General features: G+C 36.0%; 1 protein-coding gene and 1 pseudogene across 5 annotated transcripts; both read right to left on the bottom strand.

The window, feature by feature from the left end:
* Window positions 1–1,107: 1,107 nt before the first annotated feature.
* On the bottom strand, window positions 1,108–1,785 carry LOC101586885 (ubiquitin-conjugating enzyme E2 C-like). Of its 5 annotated transcripts, none has more exons than XM_004630008.2 (2): window positions 1,501–1,785; window positions 1,108–1,428 (listed from the first exon to the last, which is right to left on the bottom strand). In XM_004630008.2, exons 1-2 carry the CDS (start codon window positions 1,783–1,785, stop codon window positions 1,246–1,248), a joined length of 468 nt encoding a protein of 155 aa, XP_004630065.1. In that variant the 3' UTR covers window positions 1,108–1,245. The 5 variants fall into 5 exon arrangements, with proteins under 5 accessions (XP_004630065.1, XP_012369951.1, XP_004630066.1 ...); XM_012514497.2 differs by having other exon boundaries at window positions 1,108–1,455; window positions 1,633–1,785; XM_004630009.2 differs by having other exon boundaries at window positions 1,108–1,568; window positions 1,650–1,785.
* Window positions 1,786–22,375: 20,590 nt separating this feature from the next.
* On the bottom strand, window positions 22,376–22,886 carry LOC111816482 (annotated as a pseudogene).
* Window positions 22,887–27,506: the final 4,620 nt, after the last annotated feature.

Below are 27,506 nucleotides of genomic sequence, written 5' to 3'. Positions count from 1 at the left end.
AGCAATGTGTAATAGTGGGGTCATGCTTGGAGTGCCTGTCATTCTGGTCTTCTAAATATGTGCTGCTTGTCATGACACACCAATTATGGCCAGACTGTATCTCAAGTAAATGTTTTTGTTTTTCTTTTAAAAGATGTTTGATATTCAGACGGATAGGTTTAACACACCTGCATATGCTGTAGGGCAACAGTAAGCTTCTCTTCTGGAGGGTTAACAATCTAAGTTTGCAGACCAAAAATTAGGGGGAAAGAAAGCTGCAAGGACAGCCAACATTTTGGCCTCAGCCTTTCATGGTCAGTAAGGACTCAGGACATAGAAGAACTTGTACTGTAACATCATGTAAATCAGTTGTGTCCCAAATTTTCTGATTAAGGAGATTATGGGGCCACAGAGGAATGTGATCGATGATGTAGTGCATGTCTAAGGAGAGTCAGTCACATGGAGAGAAAACATTCTCTCAGGCTTTCTCAGAGAGCAGACTGGTCAAGCAATGGCTGTGACTCATCCACATGGCTGACACTGATAAAGGATCTACAAGGTGTGGTACAGGGTTTCAGGATAAGTCCTGAGGGGACTTGACTGGCCGTGTCAGATACAAAAGTTACATTTTTTTGTTACATAAGTCTTGCTTTATCTTGGTCTTAATCATCCAGCAGAAAAGTGTAGGAATGAGGTATGAAAAGTAAAGCCATGTTAATATGCTGAGCTGTGGAAGGCTCACGTCATCAGATTCAGACATTGCCAGTCCTGTGGATAACCCACTAGTATTGTGGAGTACTGGACTATCTTGGAATATTTTGCTGAATTCATGCACCTACAATATTTGGATGGCAATGGAATACCCATCTCTGACAAAACTGAAAAAAGGTAATTTAAAGGAAAGACAATTTTGTATCTATGTATACAAAATGGTTAATAGCTACTTTCTCCTAATTCAATAAGAAGAAAGATCTCTACTAATAGTGTTTGGACAGTATATGATGTCTGCATCTTGTGCTATGAATGACTACTACAAAGACAACAATATTCAATGTATTAATTATTGTAACTCTACCAACCTGTTTTTTTTTTTAAATCAAAATGTTTTTATTTAATAATATACATTGTAAAGGCTCAACCAGAGACTTAATTTAAAAAACAAACAAAACAAAAACACCACAGCTCAAGACACAGTGTCTTACACAGAAATCAAGGATAGGACAGACTAAAGAAGTAAAGACACGAGAAAAGGCTGGTCAGCTGAGGTCAGGGCTCTTGGCTAGACACTTGCTTTGAATAAGTTTCTTGCAGGTACTTCTTAAAAGCTGTGGGATTTTTCCAGAGCTCTGCAGCATGTGTGTTCAAAGGACTATCAATGTTGGGTTCTCCTAGCAGGCTCTGGATGGATAGTAGGATGGTCCTGATGTCATACAAGGCTGACCATTTGTCCTTGAGGATGTCCAGGCAGATGTTACCCTGGGTGTCCACATTGGGGTGGTAGCAGGGAGTGAGGAACTTCACTGTGGGAGCGTTGTAAGGGTAGCCACTGGGGAACTCCAGGGAGAGCTTATACCTCAGGTCTTCATACACTGTGCCAGCTGCTCCATGGATGGTCCCTATCCATTTGAAAAGGTTGTCTGACTCCGGAAAGGCAGAAATTCCTTTGTCACCAGACATCATGAGGGTCACCAGCTCCTGCTGTAACCTCTTGCCCACAGGGCCCCGGGCTGCGCCAACACTGGGCTTGGCTCCTTTGTGGGCGGCAGTAATGCTAGGGGCGGCGGGGTCGTGGTTTTGGGAGGCCATGAGGACAGGGCCAGCTGAGATGTGAACTCGGAGAACAGCACCAAAAGCGCCTACCAACCTGTTTTGAAGCTGTCACATTGCAACCTTTTTCTCAACAAAATTAATTTAAAAAAGGGGGGAGATACAAATGAACGACCATTTTGTAGCTGTATATTCAAAACAGAATATATATACAGCTGCATTCTCTTAATTCGATGAACAGAGAGATTTGTTGTAATAGTGTTTGTGGACAGGATATCATGTCTGCATCTTGTACAATGAATAACCACTAAGACAACAATATGCAATGTATTAATTACTGAAACTGTGCTAGTAATCGGTTTTGAAACTGTCTCATTGCTATTTGCTTCTCAATAAAATCATTAAAAATAATAAAAAATAAAAAAAATAAAAAATATAACCTAACAAGTAAAATGACTTCCCTTTTAACCAAGATTAAAGGCAGAAAGTACAGAGGACAGAAGAATAAAGGCACAGTAAATAAATAGGATCTTGGAATTACAGTATCATTATTTAATATTATCAACAACTATTACTGGACACTGTCCTAGAGGCTGTCTCTTCCCTGTAAAAAATCATTTTACTCCTTACACTGTGCCTATTGGTATATCTTGGTCTCTCTCCTCCCACCCCCAGGGTCTCACTTTGTAATGCAGACTAGCAACTAACTCACTATGTACCCAACCTCATGGTGATCCTCCTGCATCACCCTCCAGAGTGCTGGGATTACATCTGTGTATCACCATGCCTGGCTGGTTTATTCATTTCATAGATGAAGAAAGTAAAGAACACAGAAGATATATATATATATGGTTCAGTGTTGTGTTTTTTTTTGACAGGGACTCACTATGTAGTTCAGACTCTGTTTTTAAACTCACTGTAACCCAGGCTTGCCTTGAATTTAGCTACCTACCTCAGACTTCCAAGTGCTGGTATTATAGGTGTGTACCACCAAGCCTGGCTCACAAGAGATTATATAAAAACTTCCCAATGTCCTGCAACATATCATATTGTAGGATTTAATGTAAAAGTCTTCTGCTTTATCTTAATATAAAAATGAAACTGTCATAGATGGCTTTAATCAGACTGAGGTAAAGATCATCTATTCTGATTTTCTGTAGGATTGTCATGAATGAATGTCGGACTTTGTCAAAAGCTTCTTCTGCTATCTATTGAGATAATTAGGTGTTTCTTTGTCCTTGGCTCTGTTAATACCATATATTACACTTACTGATTTGCATATGTTGAAGCATGCCTGCATTCCTGGGCTGAATCCCACTTGCTTATGGTGTATATAGTCCTCTTGATAATTTGCGGGGTTCTTTTTGCTAGTATCTTATTGGGATTTTTACATCTATGTTTATTAGGGAGATTGGCCAATGGTTCTCTTTTTGATTGGGTCTGTGTGTGGTTTTGCTATCAGGGTAATACTTGCTTCCAGAAATGAGTTAGGGAAAACTGCTTTCCTTTCAGAGAGAGAGAGAGAGAGAGAGAGAATGAATAAGAGTGAGAATAAGTATTTATTGAGTTGACAAGGTGAAACGGAAAAAGAGAAATTTATTTTATCTCTACATATGACTCTGCATCATAGATAGTAAAAATGCCTAGAACTCCAAAAAAGTCTTTAGCTATGAATTTCTCATTATATACTTCCTTCTCTCATATCTACTCCCAGAAGATTTTTCTTTTTCTTTCTTTCTTTTTTTTTAAGTACTGGGGATCAAACTCAGGACCTTGCACTTGCCAGGCAGGTGCTTATGCCACTGAGATATACCCCCAGGCCTCCTACTAGTTTTTTGTAGTTTCTTTCTCTCTCAGGGAAGGATTTGAACTACTGTTTAGGAAAGCAAAAAGCAGAATCATTTTACAACAAGTTCATTGTCCTCTATGGTTCTGTATACAAATTTGATAAGCGTTCTTAAATAGTTTCTAAAAATATTATAAACCTCAGCTCTGTAAAAGTTAATTTATGCCATCTGGGTTCACTCCATATCTTTTATTGCTATTCATATTCTGTCTCTTTCCATCTCTCTACATGCATCTGTGTCTCTTTTTCTCTACTACTGGGGAACTGAACCCAAAGCCTTTGTACTTAGCTAAGGCCTCAGCCCCAGCACTCCTTTTTTTGAGATAAGGGTCTTCTACTTCTGCCTCATCCTCCCAGAATGCTGGGACTACAGATATGATTTTAAATTACTACTTGTTAAGTTTTACTTTTAGATCCTGGAGAATTAAAATAAAATCCTATGTTGGAATAATGATCTCTTATGCCTAAATTGTTTAACAGTTAACCTGATCAAGTCTTCCTTTCTCCACTTAGAACAATAATGAATGCAAAGTACTAATGAAAACATAAAATGACCAAAAATATAAAAAGATAGTAAATGTCACTACAAATGCAGTAAATGTTCACAAAAATTTACTTCTTTTTTTCCTATTCAATTATCACTTTTAAGAATTATAGACACCTACAGTTTTAACTACTTTTTTTTTCTTTAAGTACAACTTTCAAACTGTTTAACAAGTTTAACAAGTTATTTATTTTTAAAGTGATAAAATCACATTTAATCAATGGTATCTACTTATTTACCTTTGCTTCCTTCTCTCAAAATCAGCTGTCCCTCTCATCTTATTTTTACTGATAAGGTCATTGATTCCCATTCTTAAAAAATTAAATCATCTGTGATGTATCTTTCATAATTTTGGTTTCTATAACTGGTCAGTAAACTTTCTTCAAAATCATTTTGTCAGTAATATTGTGGGACTGTCCTGCTTCAAGGTTATATGTGGTGAGATTTTTGGATTTATGTGTAAACATAAGAAGTATATAATTCTTTATGCCTATTTTTAAAATATATTCTAATTTTTAAATTTTTTTTATCATTTTCTGTAGGGACTTAAGTTCAATGTATCAATACTTGATGAAAAATACCTGTTCCATATTATGCCTAAGATGTTTGCTATGCAGACAGATAGTGAGGTTAAGCTTAACAGCCTAAGTTGTATGGTAATAACAATAAGCTTGTCTTCTGGATGGTTAACAACCTAAGTTTGCAGACCAAAATTAGAGAAAAAGAAGGGCTGCAAGGAAAGCCAACATTTTGGCCCTAGCCTTCCAAGGTCAATTAAGACTCAGGACATATGAGAACTTGTACTGTAACGTCATGTAACTCGGTAGTGTCCCAAATTTTCCGATCAAGGAGATTATGGGGCCAAAGAGGAAAGTGATCGATGATGTAGAGTGTGCCTAAGGAGAGTCACTTGGAGAGAAAACATTCTCTCAGGCTTTCACAGACAGCACACTGGCCAAGCAATGGCTGTGACTCTTCCACATGGCTGACACTGACAAAGGTTCTACAATCTGAGGTACAGGATCTCAGGATAAATCCTGAGGGGATTTCACTGACCTTATCAGACCCAAAAGCTACAACTCTTGTTGGATAGGTCCTGCGTTACCTTGGTCTTAACCATATAGCAGAAAAGTATAAAAACGAAATATAAGAAGTAAAGCCATGGTGTTATGTTGAGCTGTAGGGGACTCAGGTCAACAATTTCTGACATTGCCAGTCAAGCGAAAGACCCAATACTATTATGGACTACTGAACTCTTTTAGATTATTTTGCTGTTAACACACCTTTAATATTCAAATAACAGAACTTAACAAAAAAAGGGTATACAGATGAATATCCATTTTGTATCTGTGTATTCAAAGTGGTTTGGATAGATATATAGTTACATTCTCTTAATGAATAGAGTGATTTGTTCTAATGGTGTTTGTAGATAGGATATCATGTCTGCATCTTGTATAGCAATTAACCACTGGGAGGAATGTATGCAATGTGTTAATTATTGAAACTGTCCTACCAATTTGATTTGAAACTGTCTCATTGCTATTTGTTTATCAATAAAATTATGGAAAAAAATCATTTTCTCTTTGTAGCTTCCACACTGCTACCACCTTATTTTATCCTTGTCTCAAAGGCCTATTCAACCTAGTGTTAGTTTTCTCCTTCACAGTATCCACTCAAGCAACTTCTGCTCCAGACAAACTGATGTGTTTCCCACTTAATACATCTTGTATTTTCTTACTTCCAGCTTATATTTCCAGTCACTTATTATTTTACATTCTAATCCACATAACAAATACATTTAGTACATTTTTTTCCTTCTACTTAATAAAAACACCCAGAAACAACACCTTTCACAATAGCATCCCAAAACCAAAATACTTAGGAATCAATCTAACAATAGATGTAAAAAACCTCTACAATAAAAACTACATTATTCAGAAACAGGAGATTGATTGAAGAGAATATCAGAAAAATGGAAACATATTCCTTGCTCTTGGGTTGAAAACCGATATAGTGAAAATGGCCATAGTTCCAAAACTGTTACACAGATTTAATGCAATTTCAATAAAAATTCCAGTTCTTACAGAGAGAGAAGAATCTTAAAACTCATGTGGAACTTCAGAAGAGACCTAGAATACCAATGGCAATTCTGAGCAACAAAGGCAAGGCTGGAGGTATCACAATCCCCAACTTGAAATTATACTACAAAGTTAATGAGCTAAAACAGCACGGTATTGGGGGAAAACAGCCACCACCACCAAAAGACCTAAAGATGAATGGAACTGATTAGCGGATGCAGAAACGACTCCAGGATACTCAGCCACCTTAACTATGACAAAGGTACCAAACACATTCCCTGGAAGAAAGATAGCCTCTTTAATAAAGGGTGCTGGAAAAACTGGCTTTGTACATGCCAAAGATTAAAAACAGACCCATATCTTTCACATGCACTAAACTCAAAATGTATAAAACATCTACATATTGAACAGAAATATTCAATAATAAAGCTTCTGGAAGGTAGGATAGGTAAAATTCTTGAAGATATTGGTGTTTTCAAGACTTTATCAATAAAAGGCCCCTGCTCAGGAACTATCTCAAAGAAACAACTGGGATCTCATCTTCTTAGAAGACTTTTGCACAGCAACAGAAACCACCAACAGAGTGAAGAGACAACAGACAGTGGGAAAAACATTTGCCAGCAGGTCCTCAAAGATTACTATGGAGAACATACAAAGAACTCAAAAATAAGACCTTCCAAATTTAAAGACCCAATCCAAAAATGGGCATCTGAAAAAGAGTTTACACTTTTCAGATGAAGAAATACAAGCAACAAATAAATATATGGAAAAAATGTTTAACATCACTGGTCTTTTGAAATATGCAAATTAAAACAATGCTGAGATTCCATCTCTCCCTAGAAAGAATGGCTATTACTAAGAAATTAACCAATAACAACTGCTTGAGGGGCAGTGGGGAAAAAGAAACCCCTCTCTCTACTTTGACAGGAGCATAGACTGGTACAACCACTGTGGAAATCAGTGTGAAGATTCCTCAAAAAACTAGGATTAGGGGTTTCTTCCTAGAAGAATTAAAAACATTGTAACAAAAAAATTGTAACAACAATATATGGCACCCTTGTTTATAAAAACATAACTTGTAATAGCTAGATCCTGAAAAAATCCAAATACCTATCAACTGAGGAATGGGTACAAACGATGTTGTTTTATACAATGGAGTACTATTTGGCCATAAAGAAGGATAAACTGGAGACTTTTATAGGAAAATGGATGCAACTTGAAATCACTGTTAGGTGAAATAAATCAGAAGCACATGTGCAAATGCTGTATTGTCTCCCTAGTATGAGAAGCTGAAAGAATAAATGACTCAAAATATACAACAGATATTATAAAATGGGAAATTTTGAAAAGGAAAGAGAAACTGGGATGGGGTAAAGGAGAAAAAGGGAGGAAAAAAGCACTCTCTCTCTCTATCTATCTATAGAGAGAGAGTCATACTACTAATTTCTCTTACATCACTGAAAAGAAAGGTTTGTGCTATGACAGTTCAATGCTTACATCTCACTTTGAAATTTTGTCTGTTTTTTTTTCTCTTTAAAACAAAGAAAAATAAAAATAAAAACACCCAGTTAGGCATAGTTGTACATGCTCATAAACCCAGCACTATGGAAGGCTGAGGCAGGAGAGCTTCAAGTTTGAGTTCAACACAGGAAACTTAATGAGCACCTATCTCAAAATAAAAATAAGTGAATGGTGTTTGGAATGTAGTTCTGTGTGGAGTACCTAGGTTCACTTTTCAGTCCTCCAAGTCACAAACAAAACAAAAGAACAAAAGCCACTAACCTGTAAAATATTAAAGCGTGATTTATCTACAGAATTTGAGTAATTTGCCATTTTGCCACAATCTTCTGGAGTGCCAAGATGAGATCTGTCACACCATTACCCACTACTTTTTTTTTTTGAAATGATATAACTTTTGTCTTTTCATTTTGTAGGAGTTATGTAAAGGGGGGAGGTTGGTTGTCACATAAGTGTTACAGAAATTAAGCAGTTAAACAGGTTCTTTTATTGCAAGACTTCTCAGAGCTTCAAAAATGCCAAACTGTTAGCTTTTCCATCATCATTTTACTATTTCATGTGATTGATTCCTTTCTCATCACTACAGCTTAACTCAACTATAAATCATTACTCTTTCGAACTGTGTAAGACTTCTGTCTTCAGCTCAATTCATTTTTCAGCCTTAACCTCTTACTCTTCTATCTTGTTCTTCAGAAAGATATATATACATCTTTTACTTCAAGATCTTTATTTTTAGATTGACAATCAGACCAGGTGATCTAAGTAGTTATGTCTGAAACTGGGAAAAATGTATTATATATGGGTATGCAAATTTATGGGAGAAAATATGAGACATTTCTAGAGAGTAAATTCTATTTAATTGGGGAGGTACAGTTTAATGATTAAAATAAATGTAGACTATTTTTAAATGAAAAAAAAAAACCTACTAGGGATTTCCCGATTTTGCTTTTGGGTTGTACATCCCAACTTTTTTCATAAGCACTGAAATTTTTCTGCCTAAACATACTCCCACAAAAAAAAAAAAAAAAAATCCAAGAAGCTTTTATGTGGGCCAATGGAAAGCCAGAGCAGAGAAGGGAAGCATCACTTGAGAATAGTGCCTCTCCGGCAAGTACCATGCTGCTACTTTGCATACGTTATTTTTTTTAATGCCTATGATGACACTACAGACATGGATTGCTTCACTAAGAAGAGAAACTTCAGAAAAGTTAAGCTGTCCTAAACTGCAAAACTTACTGAGTGAAAATATCTTATATAATTTTGGAAGTATTAAAGAATACATGTCTGTCACTGAAATTTTATGGTTGAGTCCTATAATAATAACTAGGACCCAATCTTTAAATAATTTATCACCAATTTAATTGTTGTAGTCAATAAAGATTCCGGCAGCAAAAACATTCATACTTTCTAGTAAAAGTTTATTAGTGGTATTAACAAATTCCCAAATATTCAGGGGTCTTATCAGGAAGACATGTTTAAGTTTCAATCAATAAAAACTGGGAGAAATTTAGCCCTTTTCTTTTTATATATTACTTACTCACTAGCACATTTAGTGAGTAAATAAAGGTATCAACTAATATTATCAGTTATTTACATGTTACATGAATAATGCTGAAAAGACTTCTTAAAATTTTTCAGAAAGTAAATCTATAAATGTCAAACTATTTTGAAATTTAGTTTTTTTTTTTTTTTAAAAACTCCACTTAAATCTGCAGCTTGAATCTTCTTGTAACAAACTAGATGGCTCTTACTGAAAGAAAGCCTAATATATGATACATAGGTTTGCAAGATTAACTTAATAGGGATTGATTACCATAAAAAAGATTTACAAAATCTCATAAAATAAGGAATGAATTTTAAATTAAACCTCTTAAGTAAATGTTAAATCACCAAACAAACAAATAGGTTTATGTACAGCCTCTCAGGAATATATATTGGTCAAAACCCCTGACATGAGAAAATATCAAAGGACACCCAAAAGAGATTATTTGAAAATGAGTAAATCCATTGTTAAGGAAATACCTTTTTTAAAAAGTATCTAAATTGACCTTTGTTACTATTAATAAGAATTATTAATAGTAATTATTCCAGAGATAATGGAATACAAAATCCTTTGCTGTATACATACATTTGTAAGGATAAACTAGTAACAAAGGAGCAATGACTTAGAATGCATATACTTATTAAATATATATAACATTTTAAAACTTGTATTTTTAATCTGCATAACAACAGTAAAAATGTGACTTCAGTTTACTCCATTACTTACAGAGAATACAAGCAAAATATTTTTAATCACATATGACTAGGAATATATAAAGGATTAATATTTTTAATTATACTTAAGTATACCAGTTCTTCCTCTTTAAAGTTTTCTTACACACAGAACAAATGAAAAGGTAAATAGTCAAAGGTCTCAAAAATGGAAGGACTAGAAATCAAAACAAACAATGAAAAATAACAAAAATTTCCCCTAATTCTGTAAAGAAAACAAGTCACATATCTAAAGAATATATTCTCTGAGCAATATACATTTAAGAAGAGCAACTCAGGAGGATAAATAACTGAAGGAGAAAGTGCAGTTGAAAAAACCTTTTATTTTTTTCTTTTACTAAAAATTAACCTAAAAATTCTAATTGGGGAAAATCAAGTTTCCACTTCTAACACATTTCTTGGTTACCATGGTTAGCTGAATAACTAAAGAGAGAAAAAATAAAAGCAGAAAACAGTCTTTTAGGAAAATTCAATTTATCTTTAGTTGACAATTACCAAATGATCTGAAAATGGAAATAAAAAGGGCAAATTTCTTAATGTAACCTGAATATAATCGGGAAAAAAAGACAAAAATCAACATAACTAGTAGATAATGTGAAGTTTTTAAAAAAAGCTCCTATAACATCCATTTATTTGTAAATATTCCAGTTAATAAAAAGGGATTATTTCATACAGTATTGAAACATGCTTACAAAATTTTAAAGTTTCTACACTATTTTTTAGGTATTTTACTTAATATGGATACTGCAATAGGAAGTAGAGATCTATTTTGCAATCGTATCTGAGAAGAAAAGCAATCTGACCTTCACAGTTGAATTTTTAAAAATGAGTTAACAGTTTTTTTTTGCAATAAGTGTACACTTTTTAAATAATATGAAACAACTTTAAAATGTTCATAATATATAAAAATTTTAAAGCAAAATAACACGCAAAGTGAAATATAATGGCTTCTCTGGAAAATAAGTATCAAAGTCTATTAGGTTACATTTTTTTCTATTTAAGCTCAAAGTAGGCCTTACTTCAGAAATCCATGTAACACAGAAATTCTACTCAGCATACTCACAGGCTTTAATTTTTCTTCCTCATTAGACGATGCTATGTAGTTTTTCTCCCTTTCCAGGTTTATTCATTGGTCATGTTGTTATCAGACCTGCCACATCAGTAATGATCCACACTTTAATCTTCTCCAGCCAGCTTTTCACTCTGCCCAGAACTTACTGTGCATTACAGGTGACAATTCTTATAGCAGATGTTGACCAACGTCCCAAAGCACAAGAGATGCTCCCAAAGGGGCTGAGAGCCCCTAACAACATCACCTGCTTTTTTTTTTTTTTTTTTTTTTTTCTGTATCCAGAGAATCACTGTAGTATTTGTTTTAAACAATTAATGGTTTCATGAAAGCTTATATAGATGAGCTCTTTTCATTAAATCACTTGACACAGCTTATTTTTCCAGAGTACTGCAGCAAATATAGATTCTATGATTCCACTAGGGAAAAAAAATGTTTTTATACTACTTTTCTCTGTGGCGCAGTTTATTCTTCTGTTAGAAAATTTCTGGAAGAACTGGTTCTTTAGGTTTCTAATGGCGCAGCATTAACAGAGTGAATGATTCACGGAGGTTCTTCTTAAGATTCAGGAGTAACACGGAAAGCTAGCAGTACAGCCTAGGTCCAGAGCTGATGAATGGTGCAGTGCTGCTGTTGTCATAGCAACCAAGAGGAAATAAGCAGTTCCATATAAGGAGCAGTGATTTGGATTCTGGGAACAATTTATATTAAAAAGCTGTGAGCTCCTCATGCCTTAAAGCTATAAACTCCTTTTTCACTGATTCCTGTTTAGATTTTAGTTTTCTAAATTTGCAAATCTGAGCTGTGCGTATATGTCTTACAAAATACAGTCAGTATTCACTAAGAAAATAATGCTACAAAGTGAGCCAGTTTAAAAGAATAATAATGTTTCAGCAAGATATGTCTGCAGTATTTTCCAAATTTAATGGATTAAATAATGTTTGAGACAGTCTGTTTAGAATTTGAGATAGTAAAAACCTCATTTGAAAATATTTAGATCTGAAACCTTCATAACTCTCATTCAGATGATGTTCATCAACTACATCCATACTGCACCACCATCATCAACATCACCATCAACAACAACAACTGATGGACTAATAAAATAGCAATGATGCCATGAAAGAGGCATACTACCTGGTGTATTTCTTCTATGATGCAGAAAAGTTCAAAAGACACTAATTTCAATGAAAATGCTTATAGTCTTCATTTGTAATCAAAGAAATTTCTGCACCAGTTTCTAGTGAGGTAAGATCACTATCCCACCCACATTTCTTTGAAAGCCCGTCTCTGGTGGGCCTGGAGAACCTTTTTCCTGTTAAGCTTCTACTTAACCTGCCAGGCATCCAGAAGAATGCCCTCCCTTCTAGTGGACAGCAAGATGGTTTCCGAAAGGACTTATGAGAAAGGAAAGTTAGGGGAGGCATCAATGCATGGATCACTGTAGTGCTAACTCTTTGCAGTACCCTGGACATGATTCTGGTTTGGGCAGAAAACAGAACAATTTTTCATTCAACTCCTGAAGTATGGACCACTGCTGCTACACTAGCAATTTCATGTGAAATACTTTCAGTTCATATCAATGTCTGCTTCTTTCTATCATTATTTATTTAGTGCAATATTCAGACAGAAGATAAAGTAACCTACTATGTAACTATATATTACACTAGTCTCTTACATGGACAGCGCATGCCGTAATAACAATTATGATATAATTCTGAACTATCAAGTACTAGGGTTTGAACCCAGGTTCTCATGTGTGATCTACATTCCCAGCCCTTATTGTTTTTTTAAATTTTATTTATTTATTTTATTTATTTATTTTGGTGGAACCAGGGATTGAACTCAGGTCCTTGCTCTTGCCAGGCAAGCACTTATTCTACTTAGCCATCTCCCCAGCCCCCAGCCCTTTTTAAAAATTCATCCTGAGACAGAATCTTAAATAGTTGCCCAGGCTGACCTTAAGACTCTCAATTCTGCAACAGCCTCCCAGGGAGTTGGGATTACAAACATGTGCCATCCATCCTGGCAGCGTGCAATTTTTGATGCATTAATCACCATAAGAATAACCTTAGTAAATATGAGTAAAAAGGACTGTGACACAATGGGAAAGACATGCTTTTGCCTACTTTTCTGACTGGAGTTGTAGTAATAGCTTACTAGCTCAGCTAAGCACTGAGTTACTCTGACCCTCAGAATCATCATCAAAAAGCTATGGGTAATATCATATTTTCTACCTTCTTCTTGTTCTATAGAAATAGAATAAAATAAATGCAATGCAAAGACTTGAATTCTAAAGTTTTTTGTTTTTTTTAATATATTTGGTACAGGGTCTCACTATGCAGCTCAGACTCATAGTGATCCTCCTGTTTTCAGCCTCCCCAGAGCTGGGATTACAGGCATGCGCCATGCCACCATTCCTGGACTTAGTCATCAGCTCAGTGAGCATGATCAGGGCCCAAACCTCAGTCCCTACACTTGCCTAGGCAGGCAGCTCAGTCTGCTGAGCTATCTTGCCAGCCCTTTAAAGATTTTATTTTAAAATACCTAATTAAGGGGGCCAGGGAGATGGCTTAGTAGAATAAGCGCTTGCCTGGCAAGCGCAAGGGCTTGAGTTCAATCCCTGGTTCCACAAACAAAACAAAACAAAAACCTAATTAATGAAAATAAAATCAGAAAGACAAATGAATTTAGTTGAACTTATCAGACACAGAAAATTGCTGGAAAGGTTGAACATTGCTTTCCAGGCTAGTTTCTGTGTTTGATTGGAAATTTGGCTTCATGATATTGCACATATTCAGTCTCATCGTATTATACACACGACACAGGTACCTATTTTTTTTTTAGAATTATAATAAACAAGGATGCTTTGGATTTGTGTTAAAACATTAAGACAGAGGAAAAAAAGAAGGGCTGCAAGGACAGCCAACATTTTGGCCTCAGCCTTTCAAGGTCAGTGAGGACTCAGGACATAGGAGAACCTGTACTATAACATCATGTAACTCAGTTGTGTTCCAAATTTTCTGATCAAGGAGATTATGGGGACACAGAGGAAAGTGATCGATGTAGAGTGTGCCTAAGGAGAGTCACATGGAGAGAAAACATTCCCTCAGGCTTTCACAGAGAGCACACTGGCCAAGCAACGGCCGTGACTCATCCACTTAGCTGACACTGACAAGGATCTGCATCCTGCGATGCAGGGTTTCAGGATAAATCCTGAGGGGATTTGACTGACCTAGTCACATATAAAAGTTACATTTTTTGTTATATAGGTCTTGCTTTATCTTGGTCTTAACCATCCAGCTGAAAAGTATAAAAATGAGGTATAAAAAGTAAAGCCATATTAATATGCTGAGCTGTAAAAGGCTCAAGTCAACAACTTCTGACATTGCTAGTCCTACAGATAACCCACTACTATTATGGACTACTGGACTATATTGGAATACTTTGCTGAATTCATGCACCTACAATATTTAAATGGCAAGGGAATACCCATCTCTGACAAAACTAAACAAAAAAAGGGGATATAAATGAAGGACCATTTTGTATCTGTATATTCAAAATAGGATAGATATACAGCTACTTTCTCTTAATTCAATCAATAGAAAGATTTGTACTAATAGTATTTGTGGACAGGATATCATGTCTGCATCTTGTACTATGAATAACCACTATGAAGAAAACAAATACAATGTATTACTTATTGAAACTGTCCTACTAATTGGGTTTGAGACTGTCTCATTGCTATTTCTCAATAAAATTAAGAAAAGATTAAGATAATCACACAAATGTAATTTTACCACATAACATCTAAATGTCTTTACAAAAATGACAGTATAAGCAGTTCCTACAGAGTGGTAATACTAAAGAACATGCAGTATTTAAAAACATTTGTTTCAATTTTCTTTTATCTTTTATTTCACCTAACTAGAAACTATAAAAATAAAAATTAAATTTAAGTTTGACTTCAAAAATTCTAGGAGCCAGGCATAGTGGTACCTATGCCTGTAATCCCTGCTGATATACTTGGGAGGCTGAAGCAGGAAAATCACAAATTCAAGCCCAGTGTGGGCAACAGAACTAGTCTCAAAAAAATAAATAATAAAAAGAACATTAGACTGGGACAATGGCATACTCCTGCAGTCCCAGCTACTTTAGAGGCTAAGTTAAGAAGACTACTTGATAGGACAGAAGTTTAAATTGGGCTTGAGCAACACAGGAGCCTTTGGAGGCTGGAGGGAATTCTATGGACAGCACACTTCAATTCTATTTCCTTATTAGTCTGATTTCGTCTAGTAAGCTTTTAAAATCAAATATTTATTGCCTTGGGTTAATAGTTATTTTTAAGGAAAATCTCTTTCATTTTGACTCTTTATAATACCAACATCTCATTATCTTACACAAGAAAGCAAATTTTTCTTCCATAATCCCATTCCCCAAATCAAGCTGAATTACCCATGCAGTAAACAGATTTTAGAAGGGCCTGCAAAATAGTTTAGCAGATTAAAGTTCCTGCTTAGGTAGATGCAAGGGTCAGAGGTTAGATCCCTGGCATGCTGTGCAGGCCCCACCCCTGGGGAGCACTGAGAAGGCAAATGACACTGGGCATGGTGACGCACACCTGTAATCCCAGTGCTTGGGAAGCTGAAAACAGGAGAATCACTACAAGTCCCATCTGTGTAATAAGATCCTGTAAACCCTATAGACCCTGCACTAAATAAAAAAAAAAAAAAAGATTTTAAAATAACCCTAAAGTATATGTAGACTTAAAAACAGATCATTTTCCACTAACTTTTATTTAAATTCTGCTTATGTTCTATAGAAGCTGACTGGGGTGAAGGCATGGTTAAGACATCCTTAAAGACAAATTTTACACAGATTTTATTTTGCTTGATTTATATATTTAAATTTTATATTTTATACAATTTGTACTTATATTTAAGATAAAGAATAGAGAGATTTAAGGTGAATTTTTTTCCCGATGGCTACTAATTTGTAACTCGTATGAATTATTTAAGTAAATCAGTCTAAAACTTACATGATACTTTACATTGCTTTTTAAAATTCTTTTTCCCCTCTTTTCCCATTGCAAGCTTTCTCTAATGAGCAGTCATCAGTGATAAACGTTACAGTGCTTTCAAGGCAGGATGTTACTTACAGAGCCATGACTATATGAACTCTCTATTTTCAAAGAAGTAAAGAAAATATGTCTTACTTGTTACAGCAAATGAAGTTCAGCCAGATTTCTATGTGTGATTATGTTTTTATACAAATGGCTGCTGTTCCAGAGTAAGACTTCCACCTGCAACCACTGTGTAATGACTGATGAGAAGACAAAAGAAACATGCTTAATGGCAGAGCAACTGTCTAGTATGCATGAGGCCCTGGGTTCCATCCACAGTGAGGCAAAGGAGACAGCGAGAGGCAGAGGGAGAGGGAGGAGGGTGAGGGGCAGGTCAAGGGGGAGGAGGACACATGAGGCTGAATGTGAAAAATCAAATAATTTGGCCCCTAAGTATTAATCAACTATTTCATCTAGTGGTTAGCAAAAGAGTAAGAGCATTACAACTCTGAAGAATAAACTGGCAGGACTGCAGACACTGAAAAGCAGTATTTCTGCTTGGGCAACGTTAAGAATAATATTTAAGGGATTTCTGTAATTTTTTAACATGCCATATTCAGTTTTCACTTTATATGTTACTTTTACTGCCCAGGCCCTGCATAAAATTTTCCCAAATCTGTAAATGTTACTTCTAAATTACAATTAGCACATTTGGAAAAGATCATTAGTTGGCAGGTGGTTCTTTTACAATTTTTTTATTGGTAAGTAGGCCATAAAAAGAGTGTGTTAAACTATACAATATACATATAAAATCTCTTTTCTCTCACTTTAATTCATTAAACTAATCTGCCTTTGTAAAACAAGTGATACAGATGTACATATGAATAATCACTTGTAGAAATCAGAAACACAGACTGGTCAGAAACAGAAACATTGATGTCCAACCAATTTTAGTACAACATAAAATGCTGCTCATCATGCTGCTTTAAAAGAAAAAAAGAAAGGTCAATTAAGACGCAGGACGTATGAGAACTTGTACTGTAACATCATGTAACTCAGTAGTGTCCCAAATTTTCTGATCAAGGAGATTATGGGGACACAGAGGAAAGTGATCGATGATGTGGAGTGTGCCTAAAGAGAGTCACATGGAGAGAAAATATTCCCTCAGGCTTTCAGAGAGAGCAAATTGGTCAAGCAGTGGCCATGACTCATCCTCATGGCTGACACTGACAAGGATCTGCAACCTGCGATACAGGGTTTCAGGATAAATCCTGAGGGGATTTGACTGACTTTGTCACATATAAAAGTTACATTTTTTGTTATATAGCTCTTGCTTTATCTTGGTCTTAACCATCCAGCACAAAAGTATAAAAACGAAATACAAGAAGTATAGCCATTCTGTTATGTTGAGCTCTGGGGGACTCAGGTCAACAATTTCTGACATTGCTAGTCAAGTGGAAGACCCAATACTATTATGGACTACTGGACTCTTTTAGAGTATTTTGCTGAGTTTACACACCTATAATATTCAAATAATGGAACTTAACAAAAAAAGGGTATACAGATGAATGTCCATTTTGTATCTGTGTATTCAAAATGGTTAGGATAGATATATAGTTACATTCTCTTAATGAATAGAGTGATTTGTTCTAATGGTGTTTGTAAATAGGATATCATGTCCGCATCTTGTACAGCAATTAACCACTAGGAAGAATGTATGCAATGTGTTAATTATTGAAACTGTCCTACCAATTTGATTTGAAACTGTCTCATTGCTATTTATCAATAAAATTATGGGAAAAATAAATATTTGCCTAACAAAAAATAATAAAAAAATAAAAATTAAAAAGAAAAAAAGAAAAAGAAAAAGAAAAAAACAGCTAACAGACCATTAATACAACAAAGACAATTCCAAAATAGTCATATTTCTTAATGAAACTCAAGACAATAACATGAAAGGACAACTGACATCCACAAAATAAGGGATGCTGTATTTAAACAAAGTTCAGCTGAAATCAAACTGGTTTGCAACACTCTGCCCTCTAGTGTTTAAAATTCTTATCAAAGAAGAATAATTCTATCATGTCATATTTATTATCCTTGGTTGTTGAACATGTAAATTTGGTCCATAATTTTCTGTAATCAGAGAAAAAATACTTTGGCATTATAAAATTCTATTGTAGCATATATTCTTTGTACAACTTTATACAACCTTATACTACAATTTACCTCTTGTTTAAACAGTAAGAATTTTCTTTTGAATTGTGGGTATTTACTTGTCTTTTATAATGTTTTGTGACAGAGGAGTATTCCTAAGAGCCCACATTATTTAGCTCCCCCATTTAATATTTTATAGTTTTGCGGGTGTCATTTGGTTGGTTGGTTGGTTGGTTCTTGCTATGTAGCCCAGATTGGCCTTGAACTCTCTGTGATGCTCCTGCTGCAGCCTCCTGAGTGCTGGAACTCTAGGCATGTGCCACCACACCCGGCAACACTTTACTGCTTTTGAAATGCTAGTGTTCTCCATAGCAGGTGTGCAGATAAGCAAGTAGGGCAGGACAGGACCAAGTAAGCATGAAATAGAATTCCAGAAACTGTGACAAAAATCATGATGAATTTTATTATCAAGGAAATTGAGGAAGCAGACAATGAAGGATAATTTTCCTGGTATTTACAAAGCATTACAAAATAATTAAAAAGGAAACAAGAGTTTATTTGAATGAGCGATGCCCAACTTACTCATCTGGTAGTATTCCTTTAATTATATTCCTCTCCTGATCCATAGTCTCATATTTTGAAAGATTTTAGCTGTCAAAATTTAATAAATAATTTAAATTAACTTGGCTGGGAATGACGGTGCCTACCTGTAATTCCAAAACTCGAGAGGCTGAGATAGGAAAATCCCCATGAGTTTGAAGCCAGCCTGAGCAACACAGTGAGTTCAAGGCCAGCCTAAACTGTATAGTGAGACCCTGTTTCAAAAACCAACCAACAATCCAAACCAAAAATAGAACCCTAACTGTACCGTAAAATAAAATGAGCTGATTAAAATAAAGTGATAAAATTCTGTGCAAAAAAATTAAAGTAGTCTGTATGATTTTTATAACAAGCCAAAGTATATTATCTTTTAGGCTTTGAATATTGAGAATTAGATCAGGTTATGGCACTGAATATTATGATGCTTAGTGGCACTAAAGATAATAACATTTAAAAATAAGTCTGCTAAATCATGTTTAAATGTCATAACAAGCATTAGGCAAAGAGAAAGAAACTATACAAACAATTATATATTCTCCTCAGGCTAAGGTATTATTAACGATATGTATGAGGAAACAAAAACTAAACATACATACAGTGAGCTGAGTGAGGAATTGTATTAGTTGTTTGACTAAGTGAACTCTTCACTAGTATGGCCTTAATAGTTCTTTTGGGCTTAAAGCTTGGGCCTGAACTCTACCATAGTATGGACAGCCCACAAAGATCTACCAAGAACAAGGATTATTTTATCCCCATTGTTGAAGTATTTATGTAAATTAATTCTTCAGGTATAAGTAGGGAAAAACTATATACAGCCAATTTAAAAGTAGATCAAGCTCTGTGTGAACAGGAAACTTGTTGAGATGATGGAAAGAAAGCAAACGCGGTTAGAAGTCAGGTAGAGACAAGCCTGTGAGGTCAGGGTGGGAACTTAGAGACTATTTAAACTATTCTCTTTGCTTAAATATGAAGGAACTGCATTACAGAACAGGAAAGAAAACCAAGAAAAGATAGGCCTTAAATTTTACTTTTATCAAAATATTCTCAAAGTAGCCTTCATTTTCACAAAATCAATTAAAGGAAAACTATTGAGTTTATTGAGAAAAACCAGAACTAGTTTTTTTCTCAGACCACTGAATACGAAACACATGTCATCATTTCTGAAACCATGGAAAAGGCACTTCTCAAGGTGCCACTAACAAAGGACTTTCCACAGGCCAAACAATCTCAGTGTTGAAATTGACTCAGTGACTGAGTGGGAAGTTCAACAAGCAGAAGAAAAGAACGAATGGTGCAGCAGTACAGCATGCAGTCAGGGATTCAGCCATTTCCTGTATCCCTCCCTAAAATTCTAAAGACACTTATTGTATTAGAGGAGAAATGAAGAAGTTTGAAGATTTTCCTACTCCCTAAAAGCACAATTTCTTCTTTGAATTATCCAAAATAACTTTAACTCTCTACTTTTCCTAGCCTGTGGAAATCATTTCCATGGTAACACTACTCTAAATTGTGCAATATTCCCCACATCAGATGTGTTTTTTTCTATATTTAATTCCCCAAAAACTTGATCTTATCTGCACATCTGATTTTCAGCCTCTCCCCATCGCTGGTATCCAAATTCAACTCTTCTAAAGTGCTGAGTCATAATAATGCACTGATGGCTCAGAGACCTGAACTGAACATATGATGCATTGCATAACCCTAAAAAGTAAAAATTTCATTTTATTATGCTTGAAATGATAAGGAGACTAGTTTGTATTTCCACTAAGTAACATTATTTTCTGCTAGAAACATTCACATGAAAGAACACTGGGAGAAAAAGTGAGAGTTTGGACAGTCTGTCTGTAAGAAACACAGATGCATTACATGCAGAATACATATGGCACTGACCTGATTAGGGAAGCAAGGAGACACCTTCAGAAAGACTTGGGTGTGTTTCAACATCACTAAATTATGGAAATAGGCTTCTCCCCCCCACCACTAGTATGAAGGGTTAGATAGAAGTCACTCCCAGGAATAGCAAAGGATGCTCTTTGGAAATAGATATATGCAGGAGGAAAAAAACATATTTTTAAGGCAACAGGAATAAATTTCACTGTTTTTCCCAGAGGAGAACAAGAATTATACAAGATGGTCCCCAAGACTGAAAACTAGGAAAATCTTTTAATAAATAGTTTATTGAAGTTATGAATGAAAAAAAATATTAGTTTATTTTTTAGACTTTGTGGTTATCCCATCTACTGCATTTTGAGAAGGAGAAGGGCAGGAAGGGAAGAAACTGGAGGAGAGGTGAGAGAATGGGAGGGGAGGGAAGGGGACAGGAGGGTCAGGGAGAGGACAGGAGAGGACAGGAGGGGAGTGGAGTGGAGTGGAGGGGAGGGGAGGGGAGGAGGATTGTCCTCCTATAATTACAAAGCTGTCCTAATGAATATAGGTGCAGCTTGTGCAACCTTTTCTTCAACCTCACAGTGTCCACTCTCTCTATCAACTATAATCTGCATGGGTTACTCACAGAAAAAAAATGTACCATCAGCATGAGTATTTAACAGCATGTTCAAAGTTCATTTTGTTGACTTCAATAAAGAGCTCAACTATTCTACTAATCCAGTAATTCCACATGGTTGTATTACTTCTATACATAAGATGTGATCTTTCAGCATTTCCATACATGAATATTTACTTTTTTAAGGATTCTCAAACAGTTTAGGGGGAATCTAAATTTTTAACAACAAAAATAGTAGAGTGAGCCTATGACTCAGACCAGTCATTTCAAGTAAGACCTCCTACATGGCTCAGTTGCTAGTGCATAAAGAGTTCCTAGGTCTCAGTTCATAGAGAAATTTGAGATATAAATGGATACGCTTTATGTAAAAGCACAGGAAGAGAGAAGCAAAAAACATGTTAAATTCAGTTGGGAGAAGCCAAGACCTTTCATCTGAGAATGTCTAAAAAGGAGGGATTCTATGGAGCACAGATTCAGAGAAGAGAGCATCATTACTACAAGAAACAACGAACTGTAAGCAGAATTGCTCAAGGGAGAAGTACTGCTATGATTCCACTGTCACCAGGAGGACATGGAGTAAAGAACTAGGACCAAGCCTGTGGTATTCTCAGACTCACTGGTGATGTGGCTCAGTAGCCTCTGGAAAGCAGAGAGAACCAGACTACCCCTATCACCTACAAAAGGGTACTATAGCAACAATATGGATATAAAAAACTAGCTGGAGTATGGGGTAAGACACCACTTGAAATCCTGCCTGTATTTGCTTTCTTCTGAAGACATATGTGCATAGATGTCTTCTTTTGAAAGGCAAAGGGAGGGCCTCTTCATAAATCCCTTTTACTCACTAGTTTTCCTATCATTGTACCAATTAAATTAAAAAGGATGGTGCAAGCTGTCTCAGCTTCTAATTGGACACAACACTGATACTATACACAAGATTGAATGATTATCACTTCTGGTCTCTTCCACTGGACAGGCTCAGTATACTTCTTTAGACAAACTGAATAGTGAGATCTTGTTTGAGAAAAGTACATAAATGTAAGGCCAGCTATTGTTAGCTTCCATTCCAAAAAATTGGTGAACTTCTTGGCTCTTGTATAATTCCTTTACTATCTTTGCTGCATTTTTGTACCATCAAAGTCAAATAGCAAGCCCTTCAGGAATATTATCCTCCTACTGAACTAATGGATATGCTTAATCACATAGACCCCCTCCACAAGGAAGGTGGATCCAATATCAGCTGAGATGATCTTTAAGCATTTAGAATGTAATGTACAAAAAACTTATCACTAGATCCAGGTCAGATTTTGTCCAGGGCTTCAGCCTGTACTAATTCTCAGAAAACAATTGAGTAGCTAGTGCTGGTCACCCTTTACTTCTAACTCTGACATCACCAGGGTAATCACATGATTTGTAGCAAAAAGACCTTTCTCTAGATATTGTGTTGACATATTGTCAACTCCATGTTCATCTTGAGGTTCTCCTGAAGGAAGTGGCTGTCAAAGAGATCCTCAAGGCCTAAAGTCTAAGTGATCCTCTCCCCTAGGGTGTTGTTTGTTTGTTTTTGTATTTTAGTAAGGTTCTACAGGGTCTCACTAAGTTGATCAGACTCATAGAGATCCACCTGTGTTCAGCCTCCCAAGAGCTGGGATTATAGTAGCACTTCACCACGCCCAGTCTCACTGGCCTTGTCAGCATATCCTGGTGTGGGGCCAGCATGGGACACTGGGGATCAAACCCTGGTCACTGTGTCTGCCTAAGTAGGCGATTTAATCCACCGAGCTATTTGGCCAGCCCTCACGTGGTGCTCTTGATCAAGGCAGGTAGCCCAAGCACGACTGTGCACAGGAGTCAGCAAGCCAGGGCCTTCCTGCAGAGGAGAGTAGTCTCTTGAAACTTATCTTTCTCTAGGTCTCACTTTTAGCAAACTCTACTTGCAGGGACTCAGAGGCTAATGTTTTTATAGATACTGACTAGTTGCCCTTCTGGAACTTTTCAACTGTCTATCCCTAGATTTCTTTAGACCTACAGGTTCCACCTACTTCCACTGATGTCGCACAATTACCTACTGTTCGTCCAACCCTAATTTTATATCACTGAGGACTCCACTTCATTACTATAGCAGACTGTATCTTATTAATTTGCCTTCTCCAACTTATGTACTAGATCTTCCTGACTGAATACTTCACTGGCCATAGATGTAAAACAAATTTTAGAAAACTCAATTCAGATTTTTAGGCACGTATATTTCTTTTAAAATGTACAGATAAAAGGCCAGTCAAACAGCTCAGTGGATTAAAGCGCCTGCAAGCAGGCGTAGGGGCCAGGGGTTCAATCCCCAGGCCTGCTGTGCCAGCCCCGTCCCTGGGTCTCACTGAGACGGCAATTGAGACTGGGCATGGTGGTGTTCATCTGTAATCCCAACTCTTGGGAGGCTGTAAACAGGTGGATCTCTATGAGTCTGATCTAGTAGTGAGACCCTGAACACCCTGTAGATCCTTCCCTAAAATACAAAATAAAGAAATAAAGTACAGATAAGCTCTGAGGCAATGATCAGTAATTTTAGAAGAGAAAATGGCTCAAAGTATAGATTAAAATTAGAAAGGAAGAAATGATGAGAGAGAGAGAGACACACACACACACACAGAAGTGAAACAGGACAAATGGGAGAGGAAAGAAGGGTAATAACGAGATCGAAATTAAGATATGGGGGCCAGGGATATAGCTCAATGGCGCAGTGCCTGCCTAACAAATGTGAGGCCTGGAGTTCAATTCCCAGTACCAAAAAAGAAAATTGTAAAAATAAGACCAAAAAAATCCTTTGGGGAAAAAAAAAACTGAAATTAAGACATGTTAAATATCAAGTGGTACATAGACCAATTTCCCATAATAAACCCCATCATGATAAACTATTAACATGTACTAATAAAATATTAAAAAGTAATTTATATAATCATAAACATATGGAAGCATCTAAAGAAATGAATATGGCCATACCAGAAATAATAATAATAATAATAATAATAATAATAATAATAATAATAATGCTGTTGTTACAAGGTCCTGGGGATTGCCTCCAGGGTCTCATGCATGCTAAAGTAGGTACTCAATAATCTGAGATACTTCCCCAGCCCGAGAGGCAAATTTGTGTTCAAAAAACCAATAAACAGAGGGGAAAGGAAATAATCAAAGACAAAGAGCAGAATATTCTCTAAATATAACTGCCCTAGAAGAATAAAGCCCCAATCAAGAAAACCTATGTTTCGGGGAAGGGGAGGGATGAAAAAGAAAAAAGAAAAATTATGCTTTTAAGACAGCAAAGAGTACTGTAGGAATATCTTGGTAATAAAAACATGAACGAGAAAGGACTGATCCACTACAAAAACAAAGATAATAATGTAGTAATTTTGTTCATAAGCTTTCACTTAGGAATCTCCCTCTAGAGCTAACTACTATGTTCTTGACATACATATGTATTTAATCCATATAATACTCTATCAAGCAGAAATAACAAAAACAATAATGATGTAATGTAGAAAAGCATACTCAGTAGTGAGGTGACTTAATGAAATTCCTACAGCTAATTAAATGAGAGAAGGAAGGCCTCCACCAAAATATATGCAATTTCAAGCTTGTCATAGGTAATATCCTGCTTCAAGTAAGAGATGTATAACAACTACTCAATCCTTTGTAAAAAACTGCCAGTATCAAAATATAAATAAGTAGGTTGCAAAGGAAAAAATATTTTTCCCTCACAATTATGTGATACATAGAAACTATCACAAAACACTATGCCAGAACCACAACTTTGCATAAAGGTTCCCATCCCTGCTATCCCCAAGCTTCTACAAGGATATCTGTCCAGTAACCATCCAACATCAGACTGGCACCACCCTTATGAACCTTTGTGACCATGGATTATTGCTTCAAAATTGCCAATGTAATTTCCCCCATTACTGCCTTTAAAACTTGTCTTCAAACACTTATTTTGGTTTGCTTTGAGACAGTCTCAAGATGTGTACAGTCTAATTTTGCATTCATTACATACCACAGGGTGTGCAACAACTCAAGTTATTTTTTAAAATGTATTCATTCATTACAGGGTCTCACTATGCAGTTCAGACTTGTAGTGATCTTCCTCTCTCAGCCAACCCAGTGCTGTGATTGTACGTGTGCACCACCATGCCCAGGTTCAGGGCTGGCATTGCACATGGCACTGGGGATCAAAGTAGGGCCCTTGTCTTGCCAGACAGGTGCTGAGATCACCAAACTATCTCCCCAGCCCCTCAAGTCCTTTTTTAAAAAAATTAATTTGGGACAGAGTCTCTTATTTTGGGCTGATTTCAAAATTGCAAGCCTCCTGCCTTAGCCTTCCAAATGGCTGCAGTTGCAGGTATCTGTTGCCATGCTGAACTCCTTAACCACTCATGTTTTTAAAAAACTTTTCATTTGTACATGTTTGCAGCATGTAATGATTACATTTATCATGAGTATTTAATACACGCTGAAGATGTGCATAGTTTAGTATGGCTTATGTATTCCCTTTGCAATGCTATTTTTTATAGTTACAAATAAACAATCTTTGGAGAACTGTTGTCTGGTTCTTATTTATGTAGATACTGTACCTGCAATGGTTGAACATGTTTTTACAAAAATCTGGCATTGAAACCTAATGGTCATTTTAATGATACTAACAAGTGAGACCTTTAAAGGTAATTAAAGTATAGTGGCATATGCCTATAATCCCAGCACTAAGAGACTAAGGCATAAGTTCACAAATTCAAGCCCATCCTGGAAAATTTAGTAATTATGAAAGATCCCATCTCAAAATAAAGGGGGAAGGGGAGAGATTAGGTCACGAGCATTCCCCCAATGGATGAGACTAAGGCTCATAAAAAATAAAGCCTCCCCAACAGTAATATATGTACAACCATGTTTACAGCAGCACAATTTGTTATAGCAAAATCCTAGGAACAATGCAGATGACCATCAAATGAAGAATGGATAAAGCAGATACGGTATTTTTACACAGTTGAGTATTATTCAGCTATAAAACAGGATAAAATTGAGTCTTTCATTGGTGAATGGATGCAACTAAAGACCATACTCTTTAAGTGAAATACATCAGACCTGCATGTGCAAACATCATATTGTCTCTTTAGTGTGAGAACCTGAATGAGAAAAATGGAATCTGAAGAGTACAAAAGCTACTGGAAAAAGGGAATGAACTTATGCAAAAGGAAATAATTACTAAGTTGAGGAGAAGGACAGGAGAGGGAGTGGGGGAAAGAAATGTATCTAAGTATGTAAGCAGGATGGTTTGGACAGCTGTACTGTACATTTCTGCTGGTCTATGGAAAGAAGCTGATAACTGTTTTGTCTACTTTTTTCAACTGTTTGTACTTTTTCTCTTAATTTCTTTTCTTTTTTTTTTTAATTTTATTTATTTGTGTGTGTGTGTGTGTGGCCAGCTCAGCCCACCAGGGGGCGGGGCTGGCTGGCATGTGGTGCTGGGGGATCGAACCGCGGTCCCTGTGCTTTAGCTAAGCTTGTTCTAAAGTAGATGCTTTAGACCACTGAGCCATCTCACCAGCCCCTTAATTTCTTTTTTCTTCTTCCAATTTTACATGCATATATCTGGTAATATGAATAACTGGTTGGAAGACAACACTATATATTACAATAAATACTATGAAATTCACATTACTTTATTAAGTGAAATTCTGTATCACTTGTAGCTTTTTGTTTTAATTCTAATTTGTACTCTTTAAAAAATAAAAAATTAAAAAAAAATTTTAACAGCTTCCCCATAATCTTTGGCTTTCTTGTCTTTCCATCTTCTGCCATGTAAGGAACTAGGTAGCACCTCTGAAGCAGAAAACAACCCTCACCAGAAAGGAAATCTGTAGGTCCTTTGAACACAGAGCTTCTGACCCTGCATAATTCTGAGGAAACAAATCACTGTTCATTATAAGCTACTCATTCTCATTTTTTTAAAGCAGTATTACAAGCTACCCATTCTCATTTTTTAAAGCAGCATAAACAGACAACTCTTATACAATATTTTGTTTCAATGTTCTCCATTACAGTTAATCTCAAAAGAACAGAA

This window comes from Octodon degus, unplaced genomic scaffold (assembly GCF_000260255.1).
Source record: "Octodon degus isolate 3935 unplaced genomic scaffold, OctDeg1.0 scaffold00033, whole genome shotgun sequence".
Lineage (NCBI taxonomy): Eukaryota > Metazoa > Chordata > Mammalia > Rodentia > Octodontidae > Octodon > Octodon degus.
This window is presented reverse-complemented; position numbering and strand designations above follow the sequence as displayed.

Excerpts from the sequence above, each read along its gene's own strand:
- LOC101586885 (XM_004630007.3), bottom strand. The coding sequence starts at position 1,785 with ATGGCCTCCCAAAACCACGACCCCGCCGCCCCTAGCATTACTGCCGCC.